General features: G+C 48.6%; 1 protein-coding gene across 1 annotated transcript; it reads right to left on the bottom strand.

Annotated features, from left to right (window-relative positions):
* Positions 1 to 500: 500 nt before the first annotated feature.
* LOC135311311 (E3 ubiquitin-protein ligase RBBP6-like) lies at positions 501 to 11612 on the bottom strand. The gene is given in 13 exon segments (XM_064440434.1): positions 501 to 608; positions 610 to 1678; positions 2251 to 2258; positions 2514 to 2690; positions 3134 to 3237; positions 3987 to 4159; positions 5080 to 5219; positions 5710 to 5806; positions 5925 to 6013; positions 7853 to 7897; positions 9532 to 9568; positions 10318 to 10417; positions 11447 to 11612. Coding segments are annotated over 13 exon segments (2313 nt in total).
* Between the last annotated feature and the right edge of the window lie 7473 nt (positions 11613 to 19085).

Raw genomic sequence — 19085 nt, 5'->3', positions numbered from 1 at the left:
TACGCCTGTTAGTGTGCATAGTTAATGTGCATTCTGCTTTCACGGGGAGAAGGAGAGAGAGAGGACTCGTCAAGAGAGATGCAAGGCTTCCACCCTGCCTATGCCTACCCACAACCCAAAGCAGGTACAGTCAGAGCAAACAAGAAGGGAATGGCTGTGCTTTGTCTTTCACTGACTTTAATTAGTTCTAACTAACACTGAGTCTCCCCTCCTACTCCAGGAGTATTATTTTTCTTTTTTCCTACTTATTTTTGAGACATCTCTGTGAGCTCATGGTGAGACGCTAGTTAGAAATGTAACACAGACATGCCAGGGAACACGCGAGGCTAAAAGAGTGTTAACTTTATTGATGAACATGCGATTTGTGTTTATACAGGTGCGAGTAAACAAAGAGAACAATAGCCATGCAATTGCCCGTATTCCAGAAATGGCTCTAACTTGGCTGATAAGGCACTCCCCTTCTATCCTCCCAACTAGCAACTACTCGCTGCAGGACAGCATCAAAACACCCTCATCCTTTCAAGAGGAAGGTGTTTTAACACTGCCTGACTTTGGCTAGTCCTCCTTTGCCTTTTTCGCAGGAGGTTCCAGTCGAGGAGATTTGTCACGACCCGTGTCCACCTTCTCGTTGGAACCTTCAGCTGGTTTTACTGTATTGTCCGTCTTAGGAGGAAGAGCCACTTCTACTTTCCGCTTGGCCTTGTCAGTCTTTGCTTTTGGCTTATCCTTCTCTTCTTCCTCCTTTTCAGACCCCAGTCTGAAAGCACTAGACTCTGTTTCCATTGGCTCATTTCTCACAGGGGTGGCATCGTCTCTGCTTGGGAGCCTGAAGACAGACTCCGCTGTAACACCTTCTGCTGCAGCTGCCTCTCTTGGTTTTCTCGCACCTTCCAACAACTCAGCATTTGGAAATCCTTCATTCCGGTGCTTTTTATCTTTATTGCCTTTCTTGTCTCCCAGTGGTTTTTCCACCTCTTTCTTTTTTGATGTTTCAGGATCTTTGATGCCACGGCTCTCCCTTCCACATGGTTTTTCAGGGCAATTTCCAGCTGTATGATGGTTTCTGTGCCTCTGCCCAGCAGGATAATCCTGCCTACGTCCCTGAGCACATGGCAAATTCTCTCGTCTGGTGCCAGGTGGACCAAACCTACCTGGAGAAAAGTCCTCTCTGTTTTGTGGAGGTGGAGGTTGACAGCCAACAGCATAGCCCTTGTAAAACTTCTCACTCCGGTGTCTAGAGTTCCCTCGCCGTTCTCTGTATCTTTCCTTTTCAAATGGATCCCTCCAGTCACGGGATCTGCCCTCGTAAGCTTTCCTATCATATGGTGGAACCTCTCTGGACCTGTTAAAACACTCCCTTTCTCCTTCCCCTTGAGGTAGAGTCCGTTTAGTTGGAGACTGGCCCCTAAACACCGGAGACCTTGACCGTGAATGGTATCTTCTGTGCGGGGGTGACCTTAGCCTTGAATGGTGAGAGCCGCGTGACCTTGACCTGGAGCGATAGTTACGACTCTTCCCTTTGCCTCTTCTTGGATACGGCGGCGATCGCGGGGAGGAACGAGACTGGGAACGACTGAATGATCGAGAGTAGGAGTGAGTGGGGGAAGAACTGGATCTTGACTTGGTGTAGGTATACGAACTTCTACAGTAAGATGAAGCACTGCAGGGAGACTTGGACCTGAACAAAAACCACACAGAAAAAGAAAGAAAAAAGAGTCACACTCCCCAGCATTTTCCTCTCAAATTTGGTTTGCTTTGTTTGGTTTGGTTTGGTTTTTTTTTATCCTCTCTCCATGTGTTTATGTAATGATGCTACTGCAAATTGAAGAACTTGTTAGCATGTAAAGTTTCTGCTTCCAAGTTTCTAGCCTGGCTTTCCACTTGATCCTATAATTATATTTAATTTTCGTATGTGATTACGGTTTCCCGAGAAAGTGTTGGTTTTTGGCAGTCCCCTTGTCAGTCCTGTGCTGATGTTTTATTTTAAATAATCTTAGTGCAAGCACAGATCCCTTTGTTAAAGGCCATTCAAAGTAAGCCATTTCAAAATTAATTACCGCTTGTGTTCTCCACAACTACCTGTGCGTACTTATTCATTGCAAATCAGCAGTTGCAGGAGTTACGTGTTACGGCCTCCTTTAACCAGGAGTAGTAGTACAGTTACCGGTAGTAATGCATTGAATTTCTGTGGGACACTTACAGTTCCCAGCCTGATCCGCCACCTGCTGAGCGAATTGTAGTGGCTCTCACTGGATGACCTGTTGCAGTGGGGAGGGAAAAAGAAAAAAATCCCATTCAGTTTATCTGAAGATAAGACTTTTAAAGGAATTCTAAAGTTAGCGTTACTTACCCGTTGTGGGTATTGATTGTCCTCGGGGGCCCAGACGACTTGGCAGTGCTGCTTGTCTTAGTAGCGGAACCTGACGGCCCTTGGCAAAAAACGGTTGGAAAGAGTTGGAAACGAAGCTCTGCTAAAAGACAAGGATCAGTGCCTATGCTGAAATCAAACTAACCTTCTCCTCCAACAACCCGCTGATTGGCTGAGAGGAAGGTTTAGAAAGGTTAGCGGCCGTCACCAGCGCGGCGGGAGGCCCGACAGCCAGGAGTGGTGGTGGAGGTGGTGGCGGTGGCGGCTGCTGCGGCTGCTGCTGCCGAGGGTAGCCAGTTCCATTTTCGAAGTTGTTCACAGCCTAGAGGCAGAAAAACACGGACAAAAAGGGGATAGGAAACTTCAGGAGGCACACAAACAAAAGGCTCCACAGAGGAACATCACTCGCCTATTCCTGTAAATGCTATCAATCCTAAAATAAATCAGCAGGCAGGGGTAGGAACACATCGCATTAAGCGCCGGCATTAATGACTGGTAACTCAGGGTGTCTGTATTTAAAGCACTTCAGTGTCAACACCGAATTTGAAAGGGAGGCAATCATGTTAAAACTGTGACCTGAATTTGCCAGACTGTCTCTAAGGAGTTGTAAGCTTCTGTAACAAGGGATCATGCATTGGAGGAGTAAATTTAGCCTTGTTCAATTTAGCCCTGCTTCAGGAGCCGTCGATTCATGTTTTCCTCCCTTTCAGCTTTTCAGGAATAGACTTCTCTTACAAGTAGTTCACGGAAAAGCCATCACGTTACCTGGCGTAGGATCTTGTTGGCAGCTAAAGCATCAGGAGAAACATCGCTCTGATGACACGTTGGGCAGGTATGATCCTCAGAATCCAGTAACGCTGTTCTAATACCTGTGTGCAATTAGAGGCATCAAAATAGATTTTAGCCAAACTAAGGACATTTTTGGGGTTCTCATCAGTTAGAAAACCATGTATATGATTAATGGGTGAAGATGATCTTGAATTGGGAACATGAAGCTCAAGTTCAGTAGCCTAATAATTTTCTAGTATGCAGCCAATAACGGTACAGCCCTGATGTTTCACTCCTGTAACATCTGGAGGTGTGGAGTAGGCGGTGTCTTGATGTCTTGACTCACCTTTTTTCCACTCTCTAGTACAGTGAGAAGTCACCAACCTCAGGGCTAGTGAATAAAAGAGACCTCAAAAACCCGTTAGCGGGTTTGAGTTCTGAAGGTTTCAGCCAACTCTCCCGTGGAGGAGAATGTGCATTAAATGCCCAAGTACCCGATTGCTGCAGACCACAGGAAGTCACCAGCGTTGGCTCTGTAATTTTGTAGGAGGGAAAGGGCTGTGGACAAACGAAATGCATTCGCTATCTAATAGCGTCATCGCCTGCGCAGTTACGCCCTCTTCTCATACTCGTCCTTCCACGTGCGAAGGGGATTTAATGAGATACATAAAAAGGAGGAAAAAGCTTTCGGCCTTTCTTTTGCCCTTTATAGGAGAAGAGTCCTTTCCTATTCAGGCTGGGCTTAAGTACTACATAGAACCGGTGAGACAGTAATTTCCTGATCTCCTGTTTCTGCTTTCAGAGGATCAGAGGTGATGTTTTGAATTAACAGCCATGGGGTCACACTTACATTCGTCACAATAACTGTTTCCACAGCAGGGAATAACAGCTGCGTCGGTCATTATATCTTTACAAAGGGGACACAGGAGCTCATCTGGAATAGGCTCATCGGAGGGGGAGGAGGAGGCCGGCTCTTCCGGTAGAAAGGGAGGCTTTTCCTTCTTTCCTCTGGCATAAGCTTCCCTGGAGGGGGTGGGGAAGGAGAGAGCAAAAAGTTAAAGGTGGGTCAAGGAGAACTTTTCCAAGCTTTGGCTTTTCTCAGGGGAAGAGAACAGGTGGAATTCTTCTCACTCCACATTAGCCTTCTAAAACGTAGGCCGCTAGTTGAAAGTCCTTTTCTACAGCCACAGGATGAGAAGAGGGAGGGGGAACAATTTTCCTGCTGCAGACCTCTCCCATTCATTGGGTCAATGGAGAAATCAGCTCAGACTAGGCAAATAATTTTTTGACAGCTAGAAATCGTGTGAAATGAATCCCACCTCTCCTCTGTTGCCAGAGGGTAAAAGTAAATGGCAGGCTGAGGATCAAGTCAGTCTCCGAGTAATTAAGTTTTGGAAATGGAAGAAGTCTATGTTAGAGCTTCTACAAAAGGAGGTCCATGGCAGAACACCAGAAGTGCCACCGAGTGCATTTTAGAGCAGCCGCTCTTGTCAGCACACAGTAGTATTTTCTTAGTTTGTAGCAACAGGAGAACTGCAGCCTCTTTCACACAGGGGAGGTGATAAAAGTCAGAGGGGGAGGAAACCTCACTCCCACAGCAACTTGTTAACTTTTGCAAGGAGCCTTTGCAGCATCAGAGAGAAGCAAAATGCACTTTCAAAGAGAACGACTCCACTGCAAACACCTCGGAAACCTTTTGCAGAAATACTGATTCTTAGCACGCCACAAGTTTAAGCAGCTTCCAGGGGCATGAACAGGAGGAGCGTCCTATTTTAGGGCCTTGGGATTAGAAAGTATCACGGGTGTTAAGGTTAAGATGCAATGCCAGTGCTTCCTCCCCCGTAACTAGAGGTGCTGGCCCACTCGGCTGCATTGCCGCCCAGGCATCGACGCACGGTTCCTCTCCTTCGCTCCTGGGTCAGTCCCGTTAGTCCCATACTTACGCATTAATAATTGGTATGGCATATTTTCCCGTGCTGGTCAGCATAGCACCCTTTGTGTTGGGATCTTTCACCTCCACCATGAAACTCCTTGGAATGCCCGTGCTCCTCCTAATTCTGGGAACAGGCTCAAAAGTCTTGTCCTGGTAGGAAAAGAAATGCAGGCGTATCTCAAGACCCACACTTAAAACGACATCTCCGTGACTGTTGTTAAATGGCAGGGACGCTCAGCCAGAGGCTTGTGTCATTACACCAGGCAGATATCCAATAGATGGGGCCAGCAGAAACATCCTGGTTTTGTACGAAATACTAAAAACTGTGAAGTGTCTTTAGAAAGGGTTCAAACCCAAAATAAATTTCCAGTCATATTGAAATACAGAAAAATATGCATGAAAGTTGACAGAGAAAGATCTCTGGCTATGTTTGTTGTGGTGGCCTGGAAAAAAGAAAATTTTGCCTTGATAATTGCAGGTGTCCCTTGAATTTTGAAGGGCTTTGCAACTTTGCCATGTAACCTCTCTATTTCACCCCAAGAGAAACACGTCTTAATATGCGTGTTCATGTATCTGTTACCTCGCTGCCAAGGTAAAAAACAAAACCGAAGTAACACCAGAAGTCCCCCCCCAACCTTACCCCGTTTGTTGGGCAGTTCTTTATATAGTGGCCAGGTTTTCCACAACGAAAGCAAGTATATGATGGCGGAGGTAGACCCAGGCTGTTCTTCATGTAACTAGAAGGTTTTTGGGAGAAAAAGAAAAAGGGGTGCATGTGTCTCTCTTGTTAAAGCAACCATCTCTAGCATTCCTCCGTAATCGTTGGGGAACAGATCTGGCGTTATCAACACTTACTTGATTGGATCATATGCACGGCAAGACTGTATCATCATCGCTTTTATTTTGTCTTCTTCGGAAGCGCTGGCTTCAGCCAGACTGGCAGTCTGTGTAACAGGCCGTTAGTCGACACGCACGTTAGAAACACTTTAGAGCCCCTGCTAACTTCTTCGTGTTAAGTGAGCTAACTACGGTAAGCAAAACCTGCAGGTTTCTCCAGCTGGCCGTGTCCTTTTACCATGCAAATTGTAATACAAGCCTTACGCAGAACTAGATCTTCATATGAAGGAAACCAGCTGATTTCTTGGTTTTTGAAGTACTATTTGTTCAAACGTTTTAATTACACACTAGTGCAGATACCAGCAGGGTCTAAGGGAGGGACTGTACATTCTTTGGACCGTCCAGCACCAAGCCTTCAGATCAGCCACTCCTGTCTTTGCTTTTAGGTGCATTCCTTCGCAAGAGCAACCAACTACTTTCAGCATTTTATTAAATGGTTGTTTCCTATACACAGTTTTTCCTCAACTGTAACATAATGCAGATCGACACCTATGAAATCATTTCCATTAACCGTGACAGAAAACTTCACAGACACTTGACTGATTTGCTTGAACCCAAGAGATGTACAAGACACATCCAAAACCCACAAAACATTTCTAGGGATAGGCGAAAGTTCAAATATGGCATTTCGTACATAGCAGTAATAAACCAGAGGACTTTTTACAACACATTGACTCCCTGCTGAGCCAGTCTGCGCTAAAGAGGGTAGAGTAAGTCACAGTTTTGAGCTGCTCTGAGGTGTTGTTCCTGTATTGTTCTGAAATACTTCAATGTTCTCAAAAGCTTCAATGTGTGCACCTCTTGGACGGCTTCTCACATTTTAGAGTAAAACTTCACCTAAGTTTACAGAACCAAGGACACGTTTAGGGACAGCACTAATGCAGACCAGTTTCTTCTGGTGGCTACCTTCCAAATGAATTATTTTTTCCAATATTTTTGCCACGTGTGCACAATTTCATGTCTGTGGTGAGAGAGGGAAGAAGTGGCTAGTGGGGAGAGGTTTCTCTGTCTTGGGAATGAACTCCAGCCTTTCTTTTCAGAAGAAAGAACAAGCTCCTCTGCATTAGGCCCTGCCTTCTCTGATCCTTGTAACTTTAAAGCCCAGGCACTGAATTGGCTAGCACTACGCCTTCTCACAAGGCGCAATGACTAGTGCTTTCCCAGCCAAAGTTACACATTCCCGGGCAAAAACCGCCAGCAGCTCCACAGCAAAACGCGGCGTGGCAGGAGTTCCAGAAGGTCACCTCCGCCAGCATGCCACACACAGGCATGGGTGTGTTCCTAGACACGGTTAGGGACATAATCACAGCGTACACAGTCTGCGTTCAAGGAAATCAGATTGTGTTGCCCACTGTATCTATGCGACAGCTGATGAAATTGTGCAGCGGTCAAAGAATGGATCTGCAGCTCTGAGGACTAGAAATTCAGAAATAGCCCTGCAATTGTCCGTGTTCCAGGCACGCCTCTAATTTGGCTGCTCCACACCCCCTGGAATGTCCGTCCCTTACAGCCAGTGACATGCTTCTGTAAAAATAGCGCTCCTCCCCAAAGCAGAACTAACGGAATGTATGAAAAAGGGCAAACAGCCTCTGAAGTGCTTCTCCTTTGTGTCTTGAAGATGAGCACTAGTGCAACGTGACGTTGGTGCTGGTAAGGTTCTCCCCTTCTATCTCCCCAAAGTGGCAACTGCTCTTTACAGGAGAGGATCAAAGCATACACACATTTTAAGGTTAACATAAATACTTGACATTATTAAGAATTAAAGTAAAGCATTGTTCGCATTACAACAGTTATACAGCTCTGGATCACAGTGCAAGATTTAAAAATATGAAGCAAACACTTTTTTTTTTTTTTTTTTGAAGTATTTGGTAAGAATATAGATATACCTGAATAAGCTGGGACAGAGAAGCAGATGCAGAGGAGTCATCCATCTGTTCACAAAAAATTAAACACATATTCAAGTTGTACAGTCCAAACATAGCAATAGTTAACCTCTACCGTAGTCTGAAAGTCTGCACGATGCGCTCCGAGTGTGACTGCAAGAGGCATTTCCGACCTCGTGTCATTTGCATTTGCTCAAGGCAAAGTCCAAAGCTACGCCAGCTTAAGAGTGCCCGTGCGGTTAATGAGAAGAAACTAGACTAACCAGACCCGCTTGAGATCAGCTTGTTGCTCCAGAGTATCTCAGAGAGGGAACCTTGTCAAATGGGTCAGGAAGGGTAACTGATGTACTGTTCAGCACGTTTGCCCAACGGCCACCTTCCACGGCCCTCCAGCCCTGGGTCTTTTTTTGTTTCCTTTATATTTCTACTGAAGTATTTCCTGCCAGTCCCTCCAACCAGTCAGTTAGAACCAACATCTCCATGAAACTTGTTTGCCACCCTAAGGCAATACTGCAGAAGAACTGGGGAGGGGCGGGGACACGACTCGACAACCAACAACCCCCAAACAATCCAAAATCCAGAATCGACAGTCAATGTATGAACTGCCATTTCAAACGGAAGACTAATCAGAAACTAAAGAGAACTAAAGAAACTGAACAGAAGACTAAATCAAAATCCAGGCTATTACCAGTCAAGCATTTCCTTCTGTTACTTATTTATATTTCAGCAGCAGAATGACAGTGTTTTCCAACCTGATGAAAAATGCCCCACAAAGGCCCCAGGCTCTAACCTTGTGCCAAAATTTGTACACTGGGTTTCAGGTATTTTCATTTGCAGACAAGCTATTAGATGAAGCTGCTGCATCAGAGAAAGCGGGAAGAGCAAATGCAGAACTTTAGAATACCACTTTGTGTAGCAACGATATTTACATTCAGGGCAATCTGTTAAAGACATTCATGTACTTGGAGGAGCCCAAACAATATCACTGCAATTAAACAGTTCCAGGAACAAATACCCAGGTATTCAAAGGCACGGAAAGGACTCGTTTAGCTGCCCAGAACTGTCCTCAGAACGTAGGGCGTATGTCAGTTTTAGTTTTTGTTTGAATCCCACGTCAAAGTCAGAAACAGTACCAAGTTTAACAACAATGGTTTCTCGGTGTTTTTTATGAACGTTTTCAAAAACTGTTGGGCAAAGCAAGCAAAAACAGAAGCTAAGTGATACAAGGTGAAAATGGCAAAAATACACTCCGGAGCATTTTCATTGCAAGAAACACAAAGCGCACAAGCAGCTACGCCAACAGACACGTTACTAGCTGTAGACAGACAGATGGAGAGCACGGCACCACGTCCAGTTGTGCAAACCTTGAACCTACATCGCCTATAACCAATCGTACCTTATCTGTACAACACAAAGCCATTCAGGAAATAGCCTCGCATATTCAGGATGAAATACAATGCGTGACTGGGCACAAATACCAATAGTCCCATGAGAACTGTGCAAATGATGGCATTACGCAGTTCTTACTATGCTGAATCAAATCCATTGTCTTTGCAGCATAGGCTATGTTTTACTGGAAGAAATTATATGAAGCTACTGTTTGGAAAATTTCATACAAGGCTACATTGCTCAGAATTCAGTGCAGTGTGCAGAAAAAGGTGTGACCCTGTGCTTTTACATACTGCTTTTGGTGTTCCGCTCACTGGCTCCGTTCGACTTCTGGAAGGAGAAAGAAAGGAAGGTGATCAGAGCTTAAAATAGAGCACTTGTGCCCCACATCAAGCAGTGAAACAGGTTATAAAACCTGCCCATCAGGACATTGTTCGGATAATCTAGTGAATGTGGCCATCTATTCATACACATAAACTGTTCTCATTCTCAAATTCTCACATTCAGTGCAACTAAAAAAAACCCCAAATCCCAAAATGACCACAACAATCCTGTAGGCAGGATCACGTTTGAGTAGCTGTAATCTCAACCAATACACCCCAGATCTGGGGCCTCAGAGTACCTGCCATATCCTGCCTCCTCCCGCAAATGCAGGAAATAGCCAAACACTGACAATCGGGCTCCTCTGGGATGGGAACAAATTCTAAGCGTACACTACGGTGCGTATCTGTCTTTACTCTGAAAGCAATACAAGCAAGCCCATAGCATAAGGCATCTCTCCACCTGGAGGAAACAGCATCTACAGCTCGGGTCTCAGAACAATCAAGCCCAAGAACAAACCCAACAGAATCATCTTAGAAGTTACCGTTGTTGGAGCCTGAAGCCCATGTCCCAGCAGGCCTAAAAAGGTCAGTCTGCTTTGGGACAGGTCCATTGAAACCTACCCCAGGACAACAAAAACTAACAGCCGCTTTAACAAGGGAGATGCAGTTGGAACGCCACTGGTAAACTAATATCCATTAAACCAGTGACCTCACTGAACCCCCTAGCAAAGACTACACCGCTTTACGGATACTCACGTAACAGAGGTTCTGCTGGTAGCTTTAACTCCTCCAGCAGGGATCCTTCTGACAATTACCGAGGAGTTCCTCGGAATCAGGGCGTCATCATCTGTGTATTCTGAAAACAACATCAGTACAGAAAAAAGCAGTAGTCAGTTTGTAAGAACGTATATCAGTATGTCATTACACAGCACTTCAGAGAATCCCTTTACAGAGAGAAAAGCAACCTTTTATAGGTAACACCGACTTTTATCGTCTCAACACACTCAACAAATGCAGATCAAATTAAAAGGAGGCACAGGCTTTTTGAAGGGACTTCTGCCTTTGCAGAACATGACTCCATGGGCAGATATTCCACTGATATTTAAAATCCTGTTTTCTTTTCGCTTAGGTTAGCATTGCTTCTGTTACTAGATCTCCATTATGAAAAGTTACCGTGGGGATGGGAAACCCTCACCGGGATGAGAAATGAGCATTGAGGACAGGAAACCATCAGCAGGATGGGACGTCATTGAGACGGGCAGTTGCTGTGGCATGAGAAATGAAACCCTGGCAGGGCTGGCTGAGGCAGGTGCTGGTGGAATGATCGCCATGGGGACAGAACCCCAGAACACTCTTTGCCCCAGACAAACCCCACACTGACCCGCCGCCATGGCAGGTACAGCAGCAGGCTCCTGCTCCTCGTGGTGCTCCTGCCCTCCGGGTAACCCCCCAAGGGGCTCTGCCCACCAGTAGCTCACCCCACCACCCCTCTTTGCTTCCCCCAACAGAGAGGTTCCCTCTGCAGCTGCCGACGGCATCGGAGGTGTCCGACATGCGCTTCACCACCACGGCCATGCCGCCACCGGTCAGTGCCTGTGTGCTGCCCTCTGCCCCAGGGCTGCCGGTGTCCGGTGAGCCTGCCCGGCTCCACACCGTCACCTACCAGCGGGGCCAGCCCACCGTCTGGCAGGTGGTGCCAGGGCCCCTGGGGGCGCCGGGGCAGGTGGTGCAGGTCCCCTGCGGGTTGTCGCTTTCCACAGTGGTGCAGGTCCCCGCTGGGGTGCAACTCCCTACTGGGGTGCTGCTCCCCCCTGCAATGCAGCTCCCCGCCGGGGTGCAGCTCCGCACTGGTCCCCGAGGCCCCACGCCCGCCGCCCCCACGCACCTTCTTTGGTCTGGGCGTTGGAGATCTGCAGGTCGCTCCTGGTCGCCTTCAGCTTCTCGCGGCCCATGATCTGGCGCTTGAGGTCGCGCAGGGTGATGTGGAGGCCGCTGAAGGTGACCGTATCATAGTTCAGCCTGGAGAAGAACTTGTAGTGGACACAGGACATGGTCGGGGCCAGGCGGTGCCTGCTCTGGGATGGCGCCTACTGCAGCACGCGGTGTCATGGTCCTCTTATATGCTCAGCACATTATGAAGAAAGACCTGCATCATGTGGGTGTGGCAGCCCCGCCCTCGTTGCCCTAATGCCGAGTGGCCCTTAGGGGAGGGGGTTCCAGCAGCCCCGGTGTCCTGTCACCCCCCAGGTCTGTCGCTGCCTGGTGTCCTGTCACACCCCGAGGTCTGCGCTGTCCCTCCCACCACCCCCTGGGCCTTCGCCACCCAGCATCACCTCCCATCAGCCCCGGGGCCCGCGCTGGCTCTCCCAACAGCCCTGGGCCCATCACCGCCCCATGTCCTCTCACCCCCACGCCTCTCACCGCCCGCTCTCCCTCCTGTCACCCCCCCAGGCTGACACCACCCACTGCTCCCTCCTGTCGGCAGAGAGACAGGGCAAGACAGCCTGGGGGAGAGGCAGCGGTTTGAGTGTATCTTGTTGCATTTATGGAAGGTTCCGCCAAAGAAGGCAATGACCATGTACGGTTATTGCCATAACCCAACGTAATTCCCCACAGTGGCACATCCGCACTTGCTTGAACTCTGGAGGGGAGGACAAGGAAGTAAGGAATGAACCCTTAGCCTTAGGAGGTGCCCCAGGACACTATTTCTTGCTTTCTCCACCACCACAGCTGCTGCTGCAACAGCCTCAGTCCATGAAATCAGGCCCTGAGTTACGAGGTCTAGTTCTCCTGAGGAACATGCTGCGCCTTGCTGACCTTTTGGGGCCAACCGGCTGTCCCTCCTGTTCAGGGAAATCTGATAGAAACTGATTGTTGTAGCCTGGCAGGGCTAACGCGGGAGCTTCCACGACTTCTTGCTCTAGATCTTTCAGTGCCTTCTGGGTTTCCAGAGCCAGGAAACCCTTCTGAGTTCAGGGCTGCCCTCTATATCCAAGGGATGGTTATTGTTGCTCTCAGTGTCTCTTTGCTTCTCCTGTTAATGGTGTGTGGGAAGCGTAGGTTTTAATACGGTAGCCTTGCTTATAAGCCTGTGGTGGAATAGGGATTATACATATTCAGCCCATAATCTGGCCATTGCCACAGGGCAAACTACAGCAGCAGGGGCAAACAAGCCCCACTGTTGGCTATGCACTCAAAGCCCACCCGCTACCTGAAACCAACTCTCCCGGGTGTCTGTCCTGTTGAATTCTCAGTGGTACAAGGACAGGCATCTACGTGATGAGTTTTCACTGAAGAAAGGAAGGATACCGCCCTTGCACCAAGAAGGGTTTGTCGCTAGTCTGAAGGGAGAGCCCTGCCTGTGCTTGGAGAGCAAAGCTGTTGACAAGCTTACTCACTCTGTAGGGGCCGGGAACTGGAAATGCCAATAGAGCCTTCAAATTAATAGGATGGGTGGACGTGGACCATTCAGCCCTTAGGACCATACAGACAAAAAGGGGAGCCTTATGCCTGGAACGTTCCATAGATCTTTTCCTAGGCCTAAAGGCAGTGGGTATTCCTCCACAGATTCTTCCAAAGCCTTGCTATATACCACATCTGCTGAATGTGGAAGGGAGATTTTTCAGAAGACCTTACATAGGACCTACTCCAATAAGCCATCACGCTGTAGATTTCTTCCTGGATGGAGTCTATTGGGATCAGCGGACTCTGAGGCAATTCACAGATAGATTAACTTGATAGGCTGCAGGAAGGCATAATCAGACTAAAGCTAATGTTAAAAGTTTGGTTGCCACTATGGGCCTAGAACCTGTGTATCTGTTGCTTTAATAAACTGCACTATTCATTAATCTAGCCGTGATCGTTCTCATTGAATGTGACTGGCCCTAGAACACGACATTGGGCATCTGCCATGGCTCTGTGTGGAATAATTGCTGGAGGTGACTTAGAAATTAAACCAATGTTTTTAGAGATGGTGCAGCATTGAAGAAGCTGCCAGGGTGAAGTGCAGCTGCTATGTGAGGAATCCATTCCACGGCAGTTCCCTTGTAACCATAGATGTCGGCAATGCCAGGAGAACTTGGCGTACTGACTGTAAGAGGAGTTGTCCGGAGGGTGGAGCGGTGCGGGGCCATCGTGGCCAGGCTCAGTGATAAATGGGAACTGGAGGTACCCTGGAGCTGGCACGCTGCATATTTGCCACCCTGGGCCAACAGTCCATCATACTTTTGACAAAATGCTGTCCTTTTGGTGAACTTTGGTCATTCGGTATAATACCAAAACACACCTCCATCCCCAAAGTTACTCGCCTCTAAGGTGCAACCACCCCTCACTGGGCATGCACTTTGAATTTCTTCTAGTCTATCCTTTTAAAAGTAAAGCGAGGAAATTCTACACCAGTCATGATAAAGGTATGCATGACTAGAGTCACTCAGCTCCACCTGAAAGGTAAAAAATAGTATAAAATGTGTGAAGAGGAAGAGGGTGTTGGGGAAGATACCATCGCGTACCACTCTGACTTCTGGGACCAGTTGACGGGCTGAGCCTCCTTCCCCCCCTACTGGATCGCCTTTGGGTAAGACCAAAACATCTGGGTATCCCATCTGTTTCCCCGGGAAAACTTAGAAACATCTCTATAGCTTCACTTTAAATCTCCAATGCTTCATACCTGCTTAAGCCGTTTGTAGCCTAGCAGCGTTACTCATCTTCTTAGTATTTGTGTGTGTCTTGTAACCAGCAATCCTATCACCGGTAACCCAAAGAACCTGTGTATCTGTTGCTTTAATAAATTGTACTGCTCATTAATCTAGCCGTGATCGTTCTCATTGAACGCCACCGGCTGGGGCATCTGGCAAACAGGTTACTAACAACAAATACTCTGATGAGCGGTCACTTCTACAACCCTTAGAAAGTAAACCGTTGACCAAGTCTGAGACTAAGACTGGACTTAGCCGCACCTAGACTCCTCTCTGAGCAGGAGTTCAGAAAGCAAGGGGGTCCTGTCTGAACCTCGTGACTCAGCGGTAGGGTCTCCCCCTAGGCACTCCTCAGACTCTTACCATTCACGCACCAGTGAGTTAAATGGAACATATCAGGTCGTATGAGAATGTATTGTCTCATGCCAGTTCATTTTAGAGCTCTGAAAGCTTAGGAAAGTTGGGGAGAAAGAGGTGTTATCAATTTCTGCATTGTAGGGGAGACGATTTGACTGGCTGCTGTATTTGGAAAGACAGTATTTCAGTAAATGTGTACTTAGAAAATGGTGGTCTCGGAGGCTCAACACAATCCTGCTGGAGTCTCTGTAGGTCTCAAAGTAGTTGGCTGACGCTGTAGTAATTTGTGATCCTAAACGCATTGCCCATGTGCATCCCACGTCCGCCGTGCCGTTTTGCTGTTGGCTGCGCTTGGTGAAGGAGCGGAGGGATATTTCACCCCTGAGTCTCTGACAAGATGAGAGCAGGAGCTGGTAGGAGCTTACGCGGTTTCCCTGGAGGTATTTAAAAGACATGCAGACGTGGTACTTTGGGATGTGGTTTAATGGTGGACTTGGCAGTATTAGGTTCACAGTTGGGCTCGATGATCTTAAGGGTCTTTTCCAACCTAAATGATTCTATGAGCCTATGATCTGCCTGTCCATTTTGTCCTCTCTGTAGCTACTAGGTTCCTACACCTGCAAGGTCTCAAGGCAATAACTTTATCTTTCCTTGTCCGTATACACAGTTCAAACTCCTACGGTGTCTTTCATGATCTTGCAAGAATTAGATATGCATCTCTGGCTTTACAGATTCGGTTATGCTCTGACCATATCTTTGAGCCTGCGGCAGTGATAATTTTCATAGCCTTTTGTTTGGGTGCGTCATTCACCTTCCCTCTCTTCTTACTGGCCTTAACTTAGGTCTGGTGTTACAAAGAAGACACTTGCGTCACCTTTCTAGGCTCTTTCTGTTTATTAGCTTGACTTAGTCCTGAAGAGGCAACTTCCCCCTCTTTCGTGGTGCCATCCTCTATCAACAGCGTGTCAAAATCTAATAAGAGCACCTTTGGATTTTCTCCACTTGTGTCATGTTTCTGGAGAGCGTGCCTTCTAAAAACTTGTTAAAAACAAACAAACGATACCCTCCCCACCCCCCCAAAAAATAACCACCCAAAACCAAATTCCAAAAACAACAGCAAAAAAGCCCCTTTCTGTCTCCTTTTCATGAAGTGCGAGGCATGGAGAAATACCTGTCATTTTTCTGATGGTTTCTAATTAGCCTTTATTCAGAAACTGTTCAAGTGCAAGGCACACGTGAGCTTCTGTTGGATGTGGATTGAGGTTAGCGATGAAGCCGGCTTCAGAATTATGACAAGAATTGATACCCTCAAAGGCAGCTTCAGTGGCTGACACAACCAAAAGGGCACAGACGTTCACAATGAAACATACTAAAGCGTGGGAGGGTCCCTAAGCAGTAATGAAGAATTCAACAGAGAACAGAGAAACATTTTGCCAAATGAACTGTCTTCTTGTTCCTTCCTCTGTCAGGGTGAATGATGTGCCACGTACTTTGCTTACATCTGGAGAAGGCATCCTCCTCAGAGAGACAGACCGTCCCCACTTCTTGAGAGAACTCGAGTATAACACTGCCAATGGTTTATGTTAACATCTTGATTCCGATTCCCCTGATGTAGACTCCTACATTCAAATTGGATGACCTGATGTCAGCTTCAGTTTTCTGGCAGCTGTTACAGTTCAGTAGCTGAATTTTGACTCTACCGTTCAGAGGCTTGTTAGGCATTTGAGCAGGGTTTTCTTTTGAATGTTAGTAAGACAAATTTGAGAATTAGGGACAAGAAGCTTCATTTGGAGTTTGGTTTGCCGATGCTTTTAGCCTTGCAGTACAGCTTTTGTAGCTGCTGGGTGCTCCCACTCCATCAGCATCCTTCTGCGCTTGTAGTCCCGTGGATTCTAGCATTGCTGTAAGCAGAAAGCTTCGCTCCCGTGCAGGAGTGCCTTCAGTCTACAAAAATACCACCCTGATGGCTGAAGGCTGCTTGTGATTTACTCCCGTGATCCTTCCCTTCAGAAAGAGCACTTTGTTTTCCCTAACCAGCCTCCCCAGCTCCGTGCCACCACAAGCCATGCAGGGATGCCACCTGCAAACAGGTTTCTGTTTGCCTTTGACATCAGCCACTGTGCGCCCCTGGAATAAACACAACAGTGAAAACGCATTCCTTCCCATCTCGCTCGCCGTATCAACATGGAAATGCAAAGCCCTCTTTGAAGCCAAGTCACTCCTGTTACAGACAGTTCTTGTTGCTTGGACAGGGGAAAAAATCACAGCATAGACTCATGGGATCAGAATGGTTTGGGTTGGAAGGGTCCTTGAGAGGGCATCTAGTGCACCCCCCCTGCAATGAGCAGGGACATCTTTAACTACTCATATCCTGGCTCTTTACTTTCACTTTTCATTCTTAACCATAGGCTTACTCTAACAGAATAGGTTTCTTTTTGAAGTTAGTGTCCTCTCTGCCGCTCTCTCCCCCACTCCAGGAGCGGGGCTGGGCAGACCCGGGGAGGCGGCCGTGGGGCCTGCGGGGGGCGGCTGGCTGGGGCTGGGGGTACGTTGCCCGCGCAGGGTCAGGCAGCAGGAAGGCGCGGCCCGGGCCATGCTGGGAGCTGGAGCCCTGGGGCAGGGGCTGCCGGGCGGCCACGTCGGCTCCCAGGGCACGTTGGCGGGAGCTGCCATTCCCCACGCTCCGCTTCCTGACAGCCACGCGGCGGTGAGGAGGCGCAGTCTCTGCTCCAGCTGCGGCCCCGCTGAGGTGAGGGCTGGGGCTGCCCGGGGGAGGTGGCCTTCTCTGGGGCCGGTGGAGGGCTCTTGGGCACAGTCCAACCGCGGGACTCCTCCCTTTGCCCTGCAGCTGTGTGAGGATTGCGCTAGCCCATTCAGGACCCCTCCTGAGGCCTTCCTTAAGACCCCAGACACCTCTGAGGACCTCTAGCACCCTAAGAAACCCCATGAGCCTGGGGCCTGGCCCCCGAGACTCTACAGTACCGCTTCAGTCCCCTCAGCACTCCTCCATAGGTGTTTGTTATGGCCAGGGCCTCCTATTGCTCGTCCAGCCTTCTTAGGAGCCCTCTGGTCCCCTGAGGACCCCTTTCTTTCTGAGGCCTTCATGGTGACCAAGGACCGCTCTTTCTCCTCTAGCCCCTCCAGGACCCCTGCAGTTGCCCTCTCGCCCCCTTAGCACCTCTGTGCTCTGCTTGGAAACCCTCCGGAGTCCATTGCGGTGCAGGGAAGTGGCGATGCAGCAACAGCAGATGCTGGGGCCTCGCTGGGATGGCTGGAGACCTGCAGGGAGGCTGGAGCTGACCACCCTTGAAAGGGGGAAGGGGCTTTTAGGATGCAAAACCAAAAGTTAACTGTTCTGTTGTTGAACGCTTATCTGGCTGCTGTGTAAAATGATTAGCAAGGAGGCCCGGAATCCCCCAGTGAAGGACAAGGTCTTGATAAGGACAGAAACTTGTCTCAAGAACCAGCTAAAACCGACTTTGCAGTTTGGACAAGAGACAAGAGTAACTGAGTCTGCATCAAAACAAGGGGTTACTAGCGGTGACGAGGAATCGTCAGCCTTCATCCCCAAGACCCCTAGCGACCACCAGTAGGAGGCACTGCGCAAGTGCCGTTGGGAAAGATTTATGGAAATAACTCTTTCAGGCTAATTTTAATGCAAAGCGGGGAAAGGTCATGCATATCTATAGGCGTGTTGGGAAATCTTATGTATATGTAATGCTTTACTGTATCAATCCAAGACAAACTATCATGCGGGCGCGCACAGCTTTGGTGGGAGTATCCCCCGTGCTGCCCAGCACTGAATAAACATACCTACTTGACAATCTTATGGACTGTGGAGTCTGTTTTCCGCACGTCACCCTTCCTGTGCCCTACCCTCGCTGCGTGTCAGTTACGCACGTGAAAGGCACCAGGGGTTTGGGGTTTGTTGCTCCAGCTTTATTGAAACAAAGCCATTTTCCTGAGGAAGGTTGCGTCTCTGCCTGGCTTAGCAGCACCAGCAGCAGAGCGCTAGCAGGGTGCATCCTGCTCTCGGCTGCGCCCTTGGAGCGCTCAGGATGAAGATGGTTTGAGTTGCCAGGGAACAGATGGAGAGTTTGCTGTCTTCCTTCAAGGACTGAAGGGCTGTGACAGAAACAGAGCCGAGATGAAGGGCTGTGTCTGCAGAGACTTTCAGGCATGCCCTCCAGACCATGGCAGCCCCACCCGCCGCTTTCCCTGGCCAGGAGAAAGTTGCCGCTGCTGCACAGGAATGGCCCAAAAGCCCCTGCCACGCTCCCCTGGCCCTGAAGTGTTTCCCTGGAGCGGGTCAAGGCATGGCAGCACCCTGCCCAGGCTCTGTCCCCTGCCCCTCCAGCCCCGGCCAACACAGCACTGCCCCTACTCACCGCTGCACATCTCGGCCAGCTTATTGCTTCGGTCCCTCAGGTGCCGCGCGGCAAGCCCTAGACACAGAGCTTTGTTAGTCCCCCC

Source organism: Phalacrocorax carbo, unplaced genomic scaffold (assembly GCF_963921805.1).
Source record: "Phalacrocorax carbo unplaced genomic scaffold, bPhaCar2.1 SCAFFOLD_36, whole genome shotgun sequence".
NCBI lineage: Eukaryota > Metazoa > Chordata > Aves > Suliformes > Phalacrocoracidae > Phalacrocorax > Phalacrocorax carbo.
The sequence above is the reverse complement of the archived record's forward strand: the minus strand, read 5'-3'. Positions and strand labels throughout refer to the sequence as shown.